This window comes from Tigriopus californicus, chromosome 1, assembly GCF_007210705.1.
Source record: "Tigriopus californicus strain San Diego chromosome 1, Tcal_SD_v2.1, whole genome shotgun sequence".
Lineage (NCBI taxonomy): Eukaryota > Metazoa > Arthropoda > Copepoda > Harpacticoida > Harpacticidae > Tigriopus > Tigriopus californicus.
This window is the reverse complement of record NC_081440.1, coordinates 4,389,486-4,407,432: the sequence shown is the minus strand read 5'-3', so window position 1 is coordinate 4,407,432 and position 17,947 is coordinate 4,389,486. Positions and strand designations below refer to the sequence as shown.

The 17,947-nt window shown below is 39.3% G+C and overlaps 2 protein-coding genes across 2 annotated transcripts; both read right to left on the bottom strand.

Moving 5' to 3' along the window:
• Positions 1 to 526: 526 nt before the first annotated feature.
• Positions 527 to 16,109, bottom strand: LOC131888654 (uncharacterized). Its single transcript, XM_059237943.1, has 2 exons — positions 15,951 to 16,109; positions 527 to 1,231 (listed from the first exon to the last, which is right to left on the bottom strand). The coding sequence occupies exon 2, from the start codon at positions 1,187 to 1,189 to the stop codon at positions 674 to 676; it is 516 nt and encodes a 171-aa protein (XP_059093926.1). The 5' UTR covers positions 1,190 to 1,231; positions 15,951 to 16,109; the 3' UTR covers positions 527 to 673.
• Positions 2,872 to 4,950, bottom strand: LOC131885919 (F-box and WD repeat domain-containing 11-B-like). Its single transcript, XM_059234505.1, has one exon. It carries the CDS (start codon positions 3,928 to 3,930, stop codon positions 3,079 to 3,081), a length of 852 nt encoding a protein of 283 aa, XP_059090488.1. The 5' UTR covers positions 3,931 to 4,950; the 3' UTR covers positions 2,872 to 3,078.
• Positions 16,110 to 17,947: the final 1,838 nt, after the last annotated feature.

Genomic DNA, 17,947 nt, shown 5'->3' with positions numbered 1-17,947 from the left:
CCCGTAAGGAAATCATCTAAGCCAATGTATCGTCTAGAGCTAAGATATACTGTCTGAAAATGTGAAATTGAAATACGCTTCCTTGATGTTCAATTAAATGATTCAAAGTTGCATATACTTGTAAAATTAAGTACCACCAAAAAATATCCTTGGATAAATAAGCCGCCCAGAAATTCAAATCTCCCATCCTGCTTTTTTGCTGAACCACCAAATCATGTTTTAAATGGATAACGAATTTGACGAAAGCCAAATTTCTTGCGCACCGCTATAAATTTACACTTTCCCAAGGGAGGATTTCATCATGCAGGAGGAGTACATGTCACATTTTCTTAGTGTAAGATCTCTCAACATACATGCCAAGGTAGATTCCGAGAGGTTTAAATATTCAACTACGCATTAATAATTCATGTTTTCCAACGAATCTGTCAGAGGATGATTTGTGTTATACACTTTCCTAGCCTATTCACCTTTCACGAGGAGTTTCAAAAAATGAAAGGTTAGATGCAAACACATTAGTTTTCATGGATTAAAGCGTTTAATTTATTATACTTTCTCTGAATACAGATTATTTTAGATTGTGGATGATAGTTATCACTTTGAGAAACAAGTGCCAAGTATGCTCATCTTGTGGTGGATCAACTCTTATAGACTCCGAAGCAAATCAGATGATTAGCTAATAATCGAGGGAATTGCTCTCTAATCCCTCTGGATAGAGATAATCCGAGTCCTCCAAACTCAAGAGGTCCTCAGTCTTGTAAGGCAGGATGTCATCTCCATGCATGGAGGTCGTTGGTGCTTCAGCCTCGATGGAATAGTCCACAAACACCGGGGGATTTTGAGTGGTCCTAGGGGCAGTTGTCGTGGTTCTGGCCTTTTTGACCACCTTGTACAATCGCCTCTTATGGGACGAAGTCGTCACCTTGGTCTTGAACTCCGGTACCTGAGGTTCATCCGTCTGGATCTGAGCTGTTCCTTTCCGAGAGTCTTTGGCCTTGGATCCTTGTTGGAGAGCGGCCAAGTCGGACAGAAACCCGGATCCAAATCGTTGAGCGAAGTAGTTAACGGCGGCTTCGGATTTCTTTACCCCTCCTTGTCCAAGGAACAGAGGATTAGCTTGTGTGGTTCCAAATTGAGTGATCACCAAAGAGATGGCAACAATGGCCAAGACGAAAATGTTTCCGTGCGACATTTTGAGGTGTGGAAGTTGAATGAGTGACTGAGGAATAGCAATCTGAAATTGAAAGACCAAAAACGTCAGAACAGCGCTTCTTGGGAGGTAAAGATGGGGGGGAGGGGAACGTACGTTAGCATTGTAGGTTAGACTAGATTGATCGAGATTGTCTTCTACGTGATGATTGTTATCAGATCCTCTTTTCAGTCTAGATAGGTTCATTCAAAACATCTTAAAGTTGCTTAGGTAATCCCCCTTGTCTTAAAATCCAATCATCAGTGAATGAAAGAACAAAACATCCTTGAGAAGCAACCTTGAGCAGGGCGTTCCTTCACAAAAGCTTCTTGCCAGTGACTCGCCTTCAGGGTAGCATTAGTAGCTCCCGTCAGTAACGAAGCTCATATATGAAACGTATGGTCCCGTTTGACCATGACAGAAATGCGTTCTCTGCTTCCATTTGATTCGCTGGAAATCTACCAATCTCGTCCGCATTTAAAGACTCGAGGGGGCCTTAACAAAGCTCTGGAGGAAAAAAACAGACGTCGGAATTCGCCCATTGTCAAATTTCAAAGCTCCCAGTACCTAATTAAAGATCATAGGCAAGCACAGACCACTTGAGTTTCAAGAACATGAGGGTGTCGCCGTGTGTTTGATAATCGACCGAGACAAGTCAAGCATGTGGTGAAGAGACAGAACCATGTTTCATTATTAGTTAACAGCACCTTTATATGATAACATATTTGCCCCCTTAGCCAACACCTCGGATGCATAATTTGGTGTTTGTGCACTGTCAACTGTGCCTGTTTATGACGGCTTCGATTCTCAAGAGGCAAGTTACCATCTTACCATCTGGCGACCAAAACAACAGAATAAAGGTACTACGTAATTGGAGACCTGTGTTTCCACCACACAAAAAGATGATGAAGCTGAACTTTGAATCTCAAGGCCACTCTTGAGAGAGTTTAAATGTCAAAATAAAGCATTTGTAAAATAAAATACAGGACGGATTGTTAACCAATCATTTGTAATATTAGCCAAGGTGCAGAGGATATATTAGCGGTTTGGTTGGCCTTTTGTCAGTTTGAAGGAAAATCTCAAATTATCAATTTTCCATGAAACTTTTCAACTCCGGCTTTGTTTTCGTTTGTGTTTCTTGTTTGATTGCTGACTCAAAAGTATTATTGTTGAAAATATTCCACTTTCCTTGGTATTGTTTTTTGTGAACTTGAAGATAAAATGTTGAGAAATGACACAAATTATGAAGTATACATCGGCTTCTCATTGTTGTTCAGGGCTCTTTGTTGGCTTTTCCACGTTCGAAAGCAGAGACAACTATTCTGGGGTGCTTTATTTATGGGCCACTCACCTCAAGGCAATTAATAAGTGATGAAAGGAGGCATTTTACGAAAAGAACCTAATGAAGGCCTGCCCAGTTTCTCCACTCCTGAATATTGAATGGATGGAATATAGTTATTCAACCAACGCAAACCCAACTCTGAAATGACTTTCATTCATTCATTCTGGTTCTCGAGAATTTGAGAACTGGAGTTTTTCGGGCTTTTATAACCAAAAGAAGGTATTATTGTCTAGATCTGATGTCCGAAGCCTAACCTATAATTCGGATCATAGTTCCAATTTCTAGTTTGAATTTCTAACCTGGCTAATTGTTTCATAGTTTATCCTTTAGTGCTCAATTATATCTAAACGCATCAAAAAATGCCTTGAGGGAATATTTGATCAGTCCTGTCATTCAGTTTATTGAGGATAATGAGTTTGCTCGGCTCCAAAAGCGACATTGCTTGGCTTAGACTAATGGACTAATATAGACCCGAAAATGACTCCTTGTAGACAAAGACGCATGCAAGTATGAATAGAACATGCCATTAGGGGGTCGAAGACGTTTATTGTCATGAATGCTCAAGATTCCAGAAGTTGCTGAGTACGACTTTGCCCAAACCATCGGCCGACACGAGCAAGGCTCGGTCCATTTTAATTTGTCCCACAGCCGTTGTTTTGGATTGGACTCTCAACGTTCGGGATGGACATTCATCTTGCGAGTCCTCCGGGGACCACGACCAGATCAGAATCTCGCCGAATCTTCCACCCGAAACGATTCGCCGACGATCCACGTCCAAGCACCATATTTTGCCTTCATGTCCCCGGAGAACCGTGAGACAGGTTCCATTGTTAATATTCCAAACACGGACGCTCTGATCGCACCCTCCAGAGAATACGAAAGCATCGCTGATCTTGACACAATTCACCTCGTCTGTGTGGCCTTTGAGAATTGTACTTGGAGCCAGGAGCTCGTGCGTGTAGGAAAGTCCATTTTTCCTCTCAAACGAAGCGGAGGGATCGAGTTCAGACCAAGGCTTTGTCACGTTCTCAAGTGGAACTCCATCGACGAGTTTCCAAATACTAATTTCAAATGTATCTTCGGAATGAGTGGCTAGAAACTGTCCTCTTTTGTCTGTGGCAAGGCCATCCGCCCATGCTAAGTGGCCTTTGACGTGCTTTTGCAAGCTAAATTGGCTCAAAGCCTCATTCCAGTGAAAAAAGGCCATCGTACAATCATACGAGCAAGTGACTAATAGATCTACCCACATTTTGACATGCCAAACAATGAAGTCATGATGATCGAGAGTTTCCATCCAATCACCATTGTCCCGGTTCCAAACTTTCACTTTGGCATCTTCGCCCCCACTCACAGCCACCCTCGTTCCCAAATCCACAGAGTATGCACCTTCTTTGTGCGCCATTTGGGTCCATATTTGGGTCAACGTCCTCCGATCCCACAACTCGATCCGCCCACTCCCGCCTAAGGCACACAAAATGGACTATTCGTCCAATGTAATCGACGACACTGTGCACACGGACCTTTCTTTATGGCATTGAATTTCGTCCAACCGAGGCGTTCCTAGGGACCAATTGGGGTCGATCCGTCGAAACTCGTGATGTTGCCACAACTCGTCAATGATGCTAAACCATGAAGTGCACACTAATTGACAGCACTTAAGATCAGTGAGATCCAGGTAATCGAGCACTTGCTCAGCCATTGGTCTTAAGCCGCTATTGACAAGACCAGACAGGATATCGAGTCTTTCTCTCCAATTGAGAGGGTCACGGATGTGGATGTGGTCTTTATTTAGAGCTATGTGAGCTTCCATGGCAGCCACTCGGTTTTCCAGCTCTTGGCAGTGGCACTCGCACACGTCGGAAATTACACGAAAAAACACTCATCGGCTACGACTCTCATCTGTTCCAATTGAGCAGTGAAGAGCGAGATATCTTTTCCAGTAACACAATCGCTTATGCCGTGCTTGGAATTGGATCGGCCCTTTCACCCTCCACGGTTCTTGACTTCTTTCGGGAGATCCACCGTCCCTGACAACAGCAGCACTCAAACAGCGACGAGTGCCAAGATCATCATGATTCCCTCATTTGTTGCCAGCTTTCTGTTTATTTGAAAGTCAATCTTGTTTCGCTTTCCAATGTTGGACTCTCTCCGTCTCTTCTTTCAAGTCAACCCGCGAAAAGAGCTAGAAGTCGTCATTGGGTATTCATTGCCTCGATATTGTTCCAAGAGTCCACTACCTTAAGCAAATGTTTCCTTTTAATCCCCACCCTATGGCCTTGGGGTGACAGCGAAGACCGAAGGAAATGTACCTAACCACGCATGATAGATGATACGTAGAGTTGGAAAGGATTTGAGCTTGTACTTTTCCCAACATGGAGTGGAGTCAACTTGAAATTAGCCTGATTCTCTGTAATTTTGGGCGAAAGATCGAGGTGACAAAGTCGAACTTAAAAATAACTGGACGAACATACCCTTCTTATTGTTCACCATGCCGAAGAATGGTCCATTTATAGCAAAAAAATTCCATGGCGTACACTATTGATTTTCTCTAAAAAACCTGTTTCGTTGCTTGTCCACAATGAGCAAACAATGCCGGATATTTTCTCTACGTTTCATGAGCGCTGGGATTCGTATTCAATTGACGTCTTTTTGGTTATTTTAAGTTATAGTACAATAATTGAGTAGTTTGTTGGCTTTCTGACAGTTTTTCTTCCTCGCTTTTGAACCAAAGTGATGCTTAAAAAAATAAGTGGAATTATTAAATGTTAGAACACTCTGTTTGATTGGGTAGAAAAGGACGGACGGCTTCTTGCCCAAGAAAGGACAACTCAATCAAATTTTGTCTACACATAAAAGCACTCTCACTATGACAGTTTCTGACATTCTAGGTTGTGCAAAAAGAATTCAACATTGGAATTCAGGCCTTTGGCTAACTTTGGAAAACTCGAATGGAATTGCTGATTGCTGAGGGATTCGAATTTTTCGAATAATTAACATTTTTCAAGTTCAAATATGAACAGTTGATGAGAAGGCCCTATCGGACTCGGCATATTCGCTTGAACCTCGAGACTCAATTGCCATCTGATCGAAGGCAAATTGCCTTCTCAGTGATGATCCAAATGAGAGCTATTAAACTGTGGAAATGTTCCCGAGGCCGTTAACAATTGTTATCATGCGAGTCTTCCTAAGGATAGAAGTACATAGCTTTATTATTTCTTCCTAGTTTGAATAAGCTTTTGTGGGGGCAAAGAGTAAATAGACAGTTCATACCCGCATGGTACACACATTTAACCACGACTTAAGTCCAGTAGAGTGTGGCCTTTCGATAAGGCTGAGGTCACGATTGAACACTGTTAGAGTACTTAGATTGTGGCGTGTAGTGTTAGAGATTTGTTTGAAGAATCCAACCACTCACCACTAAAATAGCAAAGCTTCACTTCCCGAAGTAATTGTGGAGCAAATGTTTTGACATACATCAGACAAGATGATGCACGGTGGTTATAAAGTCTTTTCAATTTTTTAAGAAATTACCCAAGGATATTTTGGCATTTCTTTAGCTTGTAAAATCATAGAGAAGCAACTTTGATTTTACTATTTATGCAGTTCTAGCCCAGACACATTTAACATTTAAAACTCGCAGATATATAGAAAAAATCATATGATGGCTATATGCAAAATAGCAAATGATTTATTTAACCGTGACAGATTTGTCTGTGGATTAATGATCCTGATTTCATCAGCACCAATTCCAAAATGCCCTGGTGGTATCTGACCTCGAATACCCAGATGATGATTATAAATGTTCACAAATGGAAAATAAAATTTCTTTTTTATTACTTAATAGCAAAGTAGCTCAAATCGTTTTATCCCATAACTTGAAATCGTCAAACTTTGTATTCTTTAAACTGAATAACTATTAAGTTATTGAATCTACTTCAATTCAAACAATCAATAAAGATTTCAACAACGACAATGAGGTCTCAAAGCCATTGGGAAAGTGCAAACGGTTGCATGAAATCTCATGAACAAATCATTCCTTAAGAAATTTTTTAGGCAAATAGTACAAATTAAAGAAAATACGCTTTAATGTTTGGTCATAGAGTATCAAACAAAACCCTGCAATTCTCCCCAGAGCCATTGCCTTTAACACCATTTAAAAAGAAACTTATTTCATCCAAATACGCTTGTGACGTGAATCAAAATTGTTTTGTGGCATAGTTGTCGTATCTTGTGGAAGAATAGCAAGCATTACTTTTGACCAAAGCCCACCGTAAGCTAAGTAAATCTCCAATTTTCAGAAGTGTTATGTTTCAAAATTCAAACATAAATGGTTTTTTTGTGTAGCTTTGACATGGCATTACTATATCGGCTCAATACCCCGGTGATTTTGAATAACTGGCAAATGTTATCCAAACATAGTGCAGCTTGCCAGGGTACCTCCTTGTCTTCTCTATTTCTGCTTCATTGAATCACGTCAGCTGCTAGTTTTTTGTAGTACTTTGAATCACTTCATATCCCCTATTGACAAATTACATCCAAGCATGGTGCAGGTTGGCTCGGGTACCTTTTGTCTACGCTTTTTATTTTTTTTGCGGTAGCTCGAATCGTCTCATATCCTCGAAATAACCAGGTTAGGTGGTTATCAAATCATCAGTATTACCAAATATGGAATCTTCAAAGTCTAATACATGTCGGAATACATTCACTCCAATCAACTTCAATGGCAGCTAGCCAACCCAACGAAGAAGTCCGGAAATCGAGATACTGATTCGTGCGTTCCAATCAGCAACCACAGACTAGTAGCTCCCGACAGAAGCGGAGTCCAACCAAAGTCGTTCTATTGTCTTGTTTCCCATACATTACACCGTTTGTTGGGAATGTATGTTCTGCAGTCTTGGACTGAACTGCTCGCCGCGTCAAGAGCATCCTTCTGATGGAATCGTGATATCCTGTTCATTTCTGACTTGAGATCCACCCACCCAGAACAGAATTGCTAGAGCAACAGACTACTTGGCCAATTCTGATATGGAATATGTTTCAATTGTACGTAAAGCTTTTTGCCTGGCACGATACCAACGATTGATTGCGTCCGCTGAAGTGAACAAAGTAAGAAATGTTTGAGCTGAGGCGCATGGAGTCAGAATATACGTATGTAATCAACAATCGACAGGGATGTGATGAACAATTATTGTAGAACAATTAAGTAGCTTGGATATTTCATACTTGATGGCAAGAGTGCAAGAGTAGAGGGTGAGTAAAAAGACATGTCTGACGCTATAACGTATTGACATCATGGCTCCTCAGCATCTTCCTCCTCAAATGTCGGCGAACACTCGTATTAGCAAAAATATTCGTCAAAAGGAAAGAACCATGAAACTATCGAGCTTCAGTAAACAAACGCACCTCTAAATGACCTTGGTCCGAGATCGACTTATCAATTGCAAAATCCCACCGTCTAAAGTGGGCTTAATTGTGAGGGTAGTCACAATTGTGCTGGTACTTTGCACTAGAAGAGCATCACCGCACAATCAATTCCCGTCAAAATGCATTTTTCAGCATTACGAATCAACTTCAAGTGAAACGAATTGATCGCCACAAATAGGGAAATAGGGCCCCATCCCGGTGTTGTTCTCTCTCTTCATATTAAGGATGTATAAATGTTAAGAAAGAAAAGGGTAAAGATCATATTTCATACCGAGAAGTACCAAGTAACACCTTGGCAAAAGTATTGACGTAAATAGGGGGAGGAGGGGGAGTGACTTTGAAAGAATACGCCTAAGTTACAATTATGTAGACTCAAGGGCATGTTGTAAGGTTAGAGGGAAAACAATTTGAAACTGTCCATCTGTTCTGCTCATGGAATAGTAGATCATGGATCTACTATTGGTGCTTTTCCACTCCCACATATCAAACTCCAAAATCCAGGGAGCGACTAACATGCGTCAACCGTGGGAATTCCCGTATCAAAAGCCACCAATGGTATTCAATTAAGGAAAGTAACCCGATAACACGTGGTATTTACGAACGGTTTCTAGGTAACGCGTAAATTCAGAGAGACCATCGGGAAAAGCGATGTTTTTGAAAGATAGAGAGAAAGTACAGTAATTCGGAATTCAAATAAGCAGTAAATACAAATCTGGACTTGACTAATGAAGTAAGGGCAAAAAAAATTCAGCCTTGAAAAAGTTGTTTGAAGTATTTCGATGTAGTACAAGCAATGCTTCCAAACAATGTACCTTGAGTTGTTGATCGTTGTCGATGCAAAATATCGACCAAATGTCTTGGAGTGAGACACCAAGACTTGTTGTTTCATGACATATGCAGTACAATTCAGTGATATAATGTGGCAAAATATCGCCTTTGGAGAGCATTGGGAATCTGTCAAGTGCTCTTTACTGTACGTACTTCTTATTGTTAAGGATAAGTTGAAAACAAGCTCCTTTTTCACAAATTCACGCTAAAACAGTTGGGAAAAAATCCGCCAATGGGTTTTCACTGAGAGAATTTTTAGTATTTTAGAATTTCAAAAGAACAGTCCATGGACCACAGAGGATCTGTCGGTCCTTGGAAGGGTCACAATAGCGATTATGGCCTCAAATAAGGATAATGGTATTTGTGTATTCTTCAGCCATAAGTTTTTTCGAAGCAAGGAAAGTGCAAACAAATCTTTTAAAAACACAAAAACATGAAAGCGTGGTACAAGGAAAATTTGACGCATCCAGTTGATATGAATACCTAAATTTCTGTCAATCTGATGGAGTGTCAAAAAGAAGTGTCCCTTCTCCACTTTTCCTAGCGTTGTACTGAAGAATAGGTGATTATATTATTGACTTGTTGCTTTCAATCACAAGGCAAAAGGCCTTGCTTTTTTTTTTTTATGCCCGCATGGCCTGGCAAACCAAAGTTTGACCACTAAACGAATATACGTAATGAAAAGTCAATCAAAGTAAGGGTCATGCCAACACCTAATTATAGAGTGTCCAATTGTTCGTACTGTGCATAGAACTGAGCTTGCTGAGGTGATCAACCCTGTCCAACTTGAAAAGAGTTTCCCATTTGTAGTCACAAGAGAATGCTTTGCATCACTTCTGTACTCTTTAACTTCCTTCAACCTTTAATGTCAATTATGCCTCCAACACTGTTGATGGTTTGACCAAAAAATGCAAAGTTAAAGCTCGCTTTTACCTTCCCAAGGAACAAACTTTTTTCGTTATCAAATAGTAAGAGGGTGTTAAGTAGATGGAATTTGGCATTAGACAACAACAAGACTTCCTTGACAACAACGCTCCTCGACAGTTTTGGGACGTATGGTATTTCAAACCATGTACTCATACGTACATTACATTCTGGAGCAGACAGCAGTGTCAACTGACACGTAGTACGTACGACGTATGTTGTAATATACTTTTCGGGGCTTTAATGCCTATATCATGATTCATGAAATGACAATCTGAGTGACTCCCCAATACTTCCATAAGCCGCATGACTTATTTTCTTGGTGGCTGTCATTGCCAGATGAATCCGTTTAGGTTTCTCGAAAATCCTGACCTGATTGATTGCGATAGGAGAACATATAAAACGTATGTACGTATGTACCTATCGTATTTGAGAGTTCTTTATTGCAAAAAGAAAAAGGTTGTTAATGTCAAGATAGTGGCCCACTTGATCCCTATTAATCTCAGTATCGCTTATACATTTATATATTGTACACTTTTGCATATATGGAAAGTAACAACGGCGAAAAGAAATTAAGTAGCGCATTATTTCAAACCTTGTCTGAATATGACCTGATGAATGAAGAAACCAAAAACAAGGCGGATGAGGATTTCTTCATTGCGGAGATGTCTTTAGTAGATGCTTGAGAATCGTCAATTTGTTCTCAATAGGCATATTAAGCCTCTTTGATCGCTAAGGGAAGCGTAACGAAAACCTTCCTCACTCTTTTGAACATGTGCTGATCATGATATGAACTAAGAAAAGCCTTAATTTATCCCATTATAGCATCCAAGAAACGTTGCTCGTAGGCATTGGCAACAAACAGACAAATAAGAACATTCGTTGAGGTAAGTGGAATGTCAACCATCTCAAATAAAAGTAGAGATACTTTTCTGAAACTGGTTGGAATGTGAACTTGATATTTTGACACATAACGTCATCAACTTGATGAGTCTTTTCCCCTAAGCCTAAATCTCTTTTCATACTTTTGTTTTTCTAAGTGGCATTTGCATCATAATATCAAAAAAGCTTCAAGCCTTTAAACATTAATGCATTGTTTCTTTTCTACGCCCTAATATTGAACAAGAGCACGGATCTTTACATTGGAATGACAAACAAATTGTCTTTGACTTTAACTAAAGGATTGATGAAACGTTTTTCAGCCAATTATAAACCGGGTAACAAAGACCAATGGCAAAATAAAAAGAACTACCAAGGTGAAAATATCACTAGATTTTGCAACGAAAGAGCGGTTCGTTGTACATTGCTAACGAGGCAAATATGCTACATAACTACTACTGCTATTATAAAAACATCGGTCTAATGAGATGTTGCGCCAGGGAATTGTTTCTAGACTGTCTACTCATTGTACTTAGCAGGTTGTCAAGCTGAAACTTGTACTGCCATTTTGACTTTGGATGGGCTAAGAGGGCTCTTAGCCAACTGTCAATAGTTGAAATGCATTGCTTAGAGTGGCAACATGAGGGAGCCAAAACCGGAAAAAGGCTTAGGTGAAACAAGGAAATTCTATTGACAATCCTAGTCCACTTGTTACTTACGTTTTCTTCAACTGGAATAGAAACGAGAAGTACTCTGAAAAAATTGGAAAGAACTCTACCACGTCAAATACCGGTCAATTAATTAAATATTTTTATCACTTTGTTTCACGTTAATCAGATCATAGGGTCCCATGGGAAACAAAAGACTTCAAATTTTTTAGCGAGCAGAGACATGTACCTGGTGAGTCTAAGAGCATTCATAGCCTTCCTTGCAAAAAAAGCACGAAATATGAATTATATTGGCGCACAAATACTAATGAGATGCACATCTTACCTAACAATGTTGGTCTCACCTCACATTTAATTTATGAATTGCTCCTTTCCATCGACGTGGATTGTGGAATTTCAAACATCAAATGCCAAAACATAATTGTTTCCGTTTCCATTCGCAGCATGAACGCCATCAAGAGTATTGATCTAGTATGAGCTTATTGGTTTCTCGGTCTGAGTAAAGTCTTAATTTGAGGACTCCCCAAAAAGAATAGGGAAATTGCCTTTGACAACTGACATTTGCGGTTTCCTCAAGAAGCGACAAAGAAAATGAGCCTAAAGTCATCACGACCAAGACCTCAACTGGACGACTTTTTTTGCCATACCCACAAGAGTTAAAGAGAGTTGAAAATGACATTTCCTTTCGGAACTGGTGTTTGAAAAAAAGGGCACCTACCTTAGCTAAAAATTCTGGCCGTGTTTAACACTGGACCGCTTTGCTACATAACACGCATCAAAATGTATTTGAATGCAAAAGCACTTCTCAATTGGTCGTAAAACGTAGCAGATTAGAACCGATATTTTTCAACAAAGCATTGATTAAGTAGAAATATATATTTATGCATAATCCTTCTTCTTAGGTGTCCTCTGAGCCACCATAATAAGGGCTTATGAAAGGGTGCAAAATTACAGGTCAAACGTTGGACTGAGAAAGGAGGTATTGACATAAGAGTAATCTTGCCCTAGGGGGTGTTCAATGTTATTAGTGATTGAAGGAATGGACCCAGGAAGCAGAAAGAGGCCATTCGCAATTTGCTCATTGAGATCTGATTGAAGTTCTATGGCAAGAGTTCCTAACCTTTTCAGCTCTGTGGCTCCCCTGGAGGCATCTTGAAGGGCTTACGTGAATGAAGTGAGGGTTAGCCACCCAACAGGCAAAGAGAAGAACCAGTAAACAAATTGTACTAGACTGTTGTTATTTATGGCATTTTAGACATCATTGGGTGGCATTTTTTCTTCTAGGACCTGGCAGTCCTAATTCTTTTGAGGTTAATTCATGAATCCTTGGTCTGAGAAAGTTAGCAAGTAGTAAATGAAGATGAGTATCAATAATATTGGGAACGACCACTTGGAACGAGTTGCTATTTTTGCGTCAAACATTTGGTACCAGATGGGATATCTACAATTTTTTTCTTCGAGATGCAAGTCATCACATCTCTTACATAAGCGTTTCTTTCGTTGGATCAAATACCTATTCGCTGTAGTGGTTGCGAGATGAGCTAATCCTCCAAACCTCATTAAGCATCATCCCTCTCTTTCTTTCCACAAAAGCCCATCAGGAAAGTAATATTTGGCCACAAAACACTTACCTGGAGATACATAACTTTGGGAATGATCTAGGTTATGGAACTTTGTTGCGTACAAATGTATCATGATGTCAAAGCTCATGCTCGTCGTCATTGTACTGCTTGTAAAGAGATGCTGCATTTCTTTGACCTTAGTTGGTTGAATGACTTGGAAAATGAAGTTTCATGTCAACAAAAATACAGTGATCCCACCTTACTTCAGACCTTTCTAGTGCAAAAGTCAATTTGTGTACCACTATCTATGCCAGGTCTAATAAATTATGTTAAAAAAGGGTATGGAGTGGTCTTTCTCGTTTAAAGTGAATCTATCAGACCCAACATTTTCGCTTGGGAGCAAACTCAAAGCATCTCAAAGTATTCCCATCCTTCAAATCCGAAGCAGAGGTAATGTCAGTCGTGTGGAAAATTGGCTAACTCAATTTGACCAACTTCAAATGTTGGAAAGCATTTGAAACATTTGCAACACCCTGAACACCATTGAGACATTCTAAAACATTATGGCTCATTTTACGTACATCACTCTATTGCAACGACTCAGTTGCAGCAATACGGTCACATAACCAATAATCGAGATGATATGGTTGAGATATTTCCGACGCTCTTGGCATCGAGAAACGTAATTTGGTTAAAGGTGGAACTCTCACTTAGAGAGCATGGAATATGGCGATTACAATCAAATAGCACAAGAGTGATCTTGTGCACGTGGCTATTCACTAGGTCTGTGTAGAGGCATATTTTGGTCCATGCGAATTCTCCAAAGATATGAAGGGGTCAGGGAATTTATGTTGGGATTGGGTGGAAGCTCAAGAGCATCAAACAAGCATTTTTAGTCCTCTAAGTCTAGTTCTCCTTTCTCTTGCTTTCTAACAAGGGGTGCCATTAAATCTGGACAGGACTTTCCATACTTGAGAGCACGGACAGGGTGGCAAAAAGATGATGAAAATATTGCGGGATTTACTTTAATCAACGCACTGCTCATGCCCTGCTCATCAATCCTTAAGAGTAAGGGCAAAAACACTGGACTTGATGTTTCCCTTTAAATTACATGTTTGAGTAAGATATTGATTGCTCCAGTAATTGGCACAACGCCAGTCTTTGTGGGATCCGAAATTGGCAGAATGGAAAATATAATCTTGGATGTTAAACCTCTTTTTTAGTCCTGGACTAAGTTATGACTAAGGTGCCATTCCTTATTCACCACTGTGGTAACAGTAGCACTGATCAAGTATTGAGTCAAATATAATGACTTTAAAGAGCGATTTTCATTGTTACGAAAAAACACTAGGAATCACTTTTGGAAAATTAAAAAAATGATAGTAGCATAATGAGTATTCGAAATTATAATGTTTTGAAATTAGCTCATATCAGTATGCTAACTCGCATAAACCATACAAGAAGAAAGTGTTTTAAAAACCTTCATGATTATGAGGTTGAAGTACTCTTAGGGAACGTTTTCGGTTGTAATTTCATCAACATCCTTTGTACAGACTCTTAGATGTTCTACCATAAAAGTAGAACTTTGCATCAAAATTGCTCCAAAGGTGTTCCGGTTATACATATATTAGAGCAATTATGATGAAATATTTTTTATAATCTAAAATCCAGATAAAAATGTCACATCTGCCTGAGGCATTCAGAAACGGCTAAGAATGGTGGACAGTTTCGTTTTTTTCTTCTTCTTTTTTGGTTTGGTTTTCCCGGGCTCTTCTAACCACTACAGGGAATTTTATTACCTCCCAATCTTTATATGATATTTAGTCTACCAACGAACTTAATTGGTAGACCGAGCTAGTCCTTGAATGTATGATTAATCAGAAATTTTTGTCAAAAATTTGTCCAAGTCCGACTTGAAAGATGCTACCAGATCAACAAGGCCTACGTATTCCCTACGAATATTAGCGGGAAGCAAATTAAATAATGAAGGAGCCCGAGAAAGAAGAGAAGTGGACTTCATTGTTTGAGCTAGCCTGGATTCTTGAGGGCTTGAAGGTGCTCTCAAAACGCACATTAAGCCTGACCCTAAAGCCTGGGTTGGGACAAAGCTCATGGATGCTTTTGAAGACGTACCGTATCGGACACTGTACAGCCCCAAGTTGTTTAGTCTCTCTCAATATGAGAGCTCTCTCATTCTTTCATTTAAAGCCTAATTGTAGCAAATGTTTCGCAATTGTAATTCTAATTTACAATTCAATTAATGTTGACGAAATGGTATCTAGCACTTAACGCATAAAGTTACAAATTTCAAAATTAAACTAAAAGATGATACTATACGTATAAGAATATATTGTATATAATATATTGAATATAATATATTGAAGCTTTTGAAATCTATGAAAAATAAAAAATGAATTTCGTATTTTGAAAAAAGTTTCGTGTTTGTACGAGCTCGTTGCTTTTTTCCAAGATTCGATCGTGATGTCTACCTTATATGTAAAATTGAATACGTCAAATCACCATTCTATGGAGTTCAATTTGCCCCATAAAGAGAATGCTGCTAATTCTAGCAATAAGCTTCCAAATGTTCATTCTCGACCCTAGCATCCTTGTCCATTTTCAAGTGGTTCATGTTTTGTGCTGGAAATGCGTTTGCTATGATGGAGTCTAACTGCTAATGAATGCGGATCCATAAATACAGGTCTCCCCATATGTTATGACAATAACAACTGCGTTGATATCCGGCTGAAACATAACGTGTTCTATTTCAGGGACATTTTACGTACGTGTACTATTAGCGGCATTCTGAAATACCTATTGCCACGATACGTATTACATTGACAATGGAACTGTCATTCAATAATTGTTCGTTGCGACTTTACATCCACACGTACGTACACTTCATGTATCCTTTCTTATAGAACCCGTTAAAATTTTACTTCCATATGTTCCAACATGATCTACTTTTTGCATTGAACCAATTCAAAGGAATTAGATCATATATGCTTCTAATATGTCGTAAAATGGTAGGTACACACGAATTGTTTTCCTCTGTTTGTCTCTTTCAATCTCTGTATGTACTTAGAACACAAGTAGAGCCTCGGAAATTCGTTTCATTAAGGGCCTTTGTTACATACCTAAAATTTGGTGCATTCAGGAGATGGGTTTCGGTCTACTTGCCACTGATTAAGAATCCTGGTCAAGCACTACTTTGTGTGTATGTATCGATTCGTGTGCACTGGTAAACGAACCACTTGCAACTGACGCCAGATCTCCAGGATAGTTCCTTCCTTGACTTTATCCGCGGCGGACACCATGGCGGACCTGCTTCAGTTGAAATATTAGCATCCATATACATCTGAGGCCAATTTCCACACCTTGTGAGCCCCTGGACGAAGCTGAAGGGTGGTTTGGCTCAATGGAGGTAGCCGTTTTTAGTTGGTAGGACTGGTACGTACCTCTAGATTACAATCGCACGCCCAAGACCACGCCAATAGGTCATATTTAAGCCATATGATCAATCTCGCTACTTCGACGCTCAAGCCTATGTACATTGATGTACTAGAAGATCTTAGAGATCATATTTTAAAGCGCATTTTGGTAAACGTTCCGTACTTGTCAAATGCTATTTGGCTTGGTTCGTTTCAGCTTACATTATTTTGCACCACTTTTATCAATTACAAATTTCAATCAATTTCTTCCAATAGATCAATGCTAACAATGTTTTACTGGTAAATTGATAACTTTGAAGGCAAACATTTATTGATATCTATATCAATTAAATCTTGAGGGATCTATAACAAGATTTATCGTCTTTGCTGTACACATATGCAAGTAAAAGAAATGCACTTAGGATTCATGTTTTTACGCTATTAATTGTAAATAGATATAGCTGTAAACTTCTGTTTCATTTTCTTAAAAGATTGAAGACTCAAAAATTCGCAATCTCTAACCCAGATTGTGGCTGGCTCGTTTCATAGCAATTAAAAGATTGGGCGATAATACTAGGGGACAGAATCTAGAACTGGTTTGGTCTGCTTGTCTCTTAAGTATTCCAAGTTTTTTGAATTTCCGATATGTTTTTCTAAACAATATAAAATTACAGACAGCTGTTTGTGAATACTAAAACCTCTGGTTTTGGGATAAACTTAGGCCTGGTTGCTTTAGTAGGCCAAATATGAGCTTTCTTACCATACTTTTATTCATTCGAGCAGAAATTTAAGAGGAAGGATATGTGGTCTTTGTATCGAATTTCAAAGCATGAGCTCGAATCAAGGAAACCCTCGTTAAGGAATTAAGATTTATTTCTCGTGATAATCCAATATCAATACCAATTCCGTCGAAATAAGTTCCTCCTGATGACGTTCAAATCGCAACTGTCGGCCGTTAAATTCATCTGGTTACTTCAAAATGTCAAGGTCAGAAATGCATTGGAGTACCTAGAGTAATCTTATTCGCAGGGAATGAATGCCACCAGACTTTGTCCCATACTTATAGGAAAAAATAGTGCTCAAAAGAAATGAACCAACTATATTTGCCAAAATCAAAGAGAGACAACAAATGTCCACAAAATTGCTTGCATACGTTGCCATGGATAAACATGAATCGTCGAAATACTGACAAAATCCTTGTTTGCTCTACTTCCTGAAGACACATGGGCGGTGCTGAATGAAGTTCCATGGCGATTGACGTTGGGATGAAGACTGAAAGTTCACGATTCGACCTTGACAACCAGGTTTTCTCACAAAGCCGTCGACGGACCGTTGTGGAGGGAGAGGCGAAGTGTGTTTAGTTCAACATACACATCAGTAAATGGTCACCATAATTGGTGACTGGGTCGAATGCTCTTCGAGGTTGAGACCATTTGTTGAGGTAGCTTCTTACAGTTACGTTCGACACTTGTGTATATAAGCAATACTGATGTCCGATTAGATTAAAGATCTTATCATATCTTATCATATTCATATTTCAATATGAAAGGGGTACTATTTTTTGTAAACGGTAATTAAGTTTTTATCAACATCAACTTTATTGGCAGCTATTGTTGAATAATGGTTGACGATCATAAAATATAATTTGGAAGCAAATGTTGTTCGTAAATTTTAAATAATATCACTTACTACGAGGACAGTAC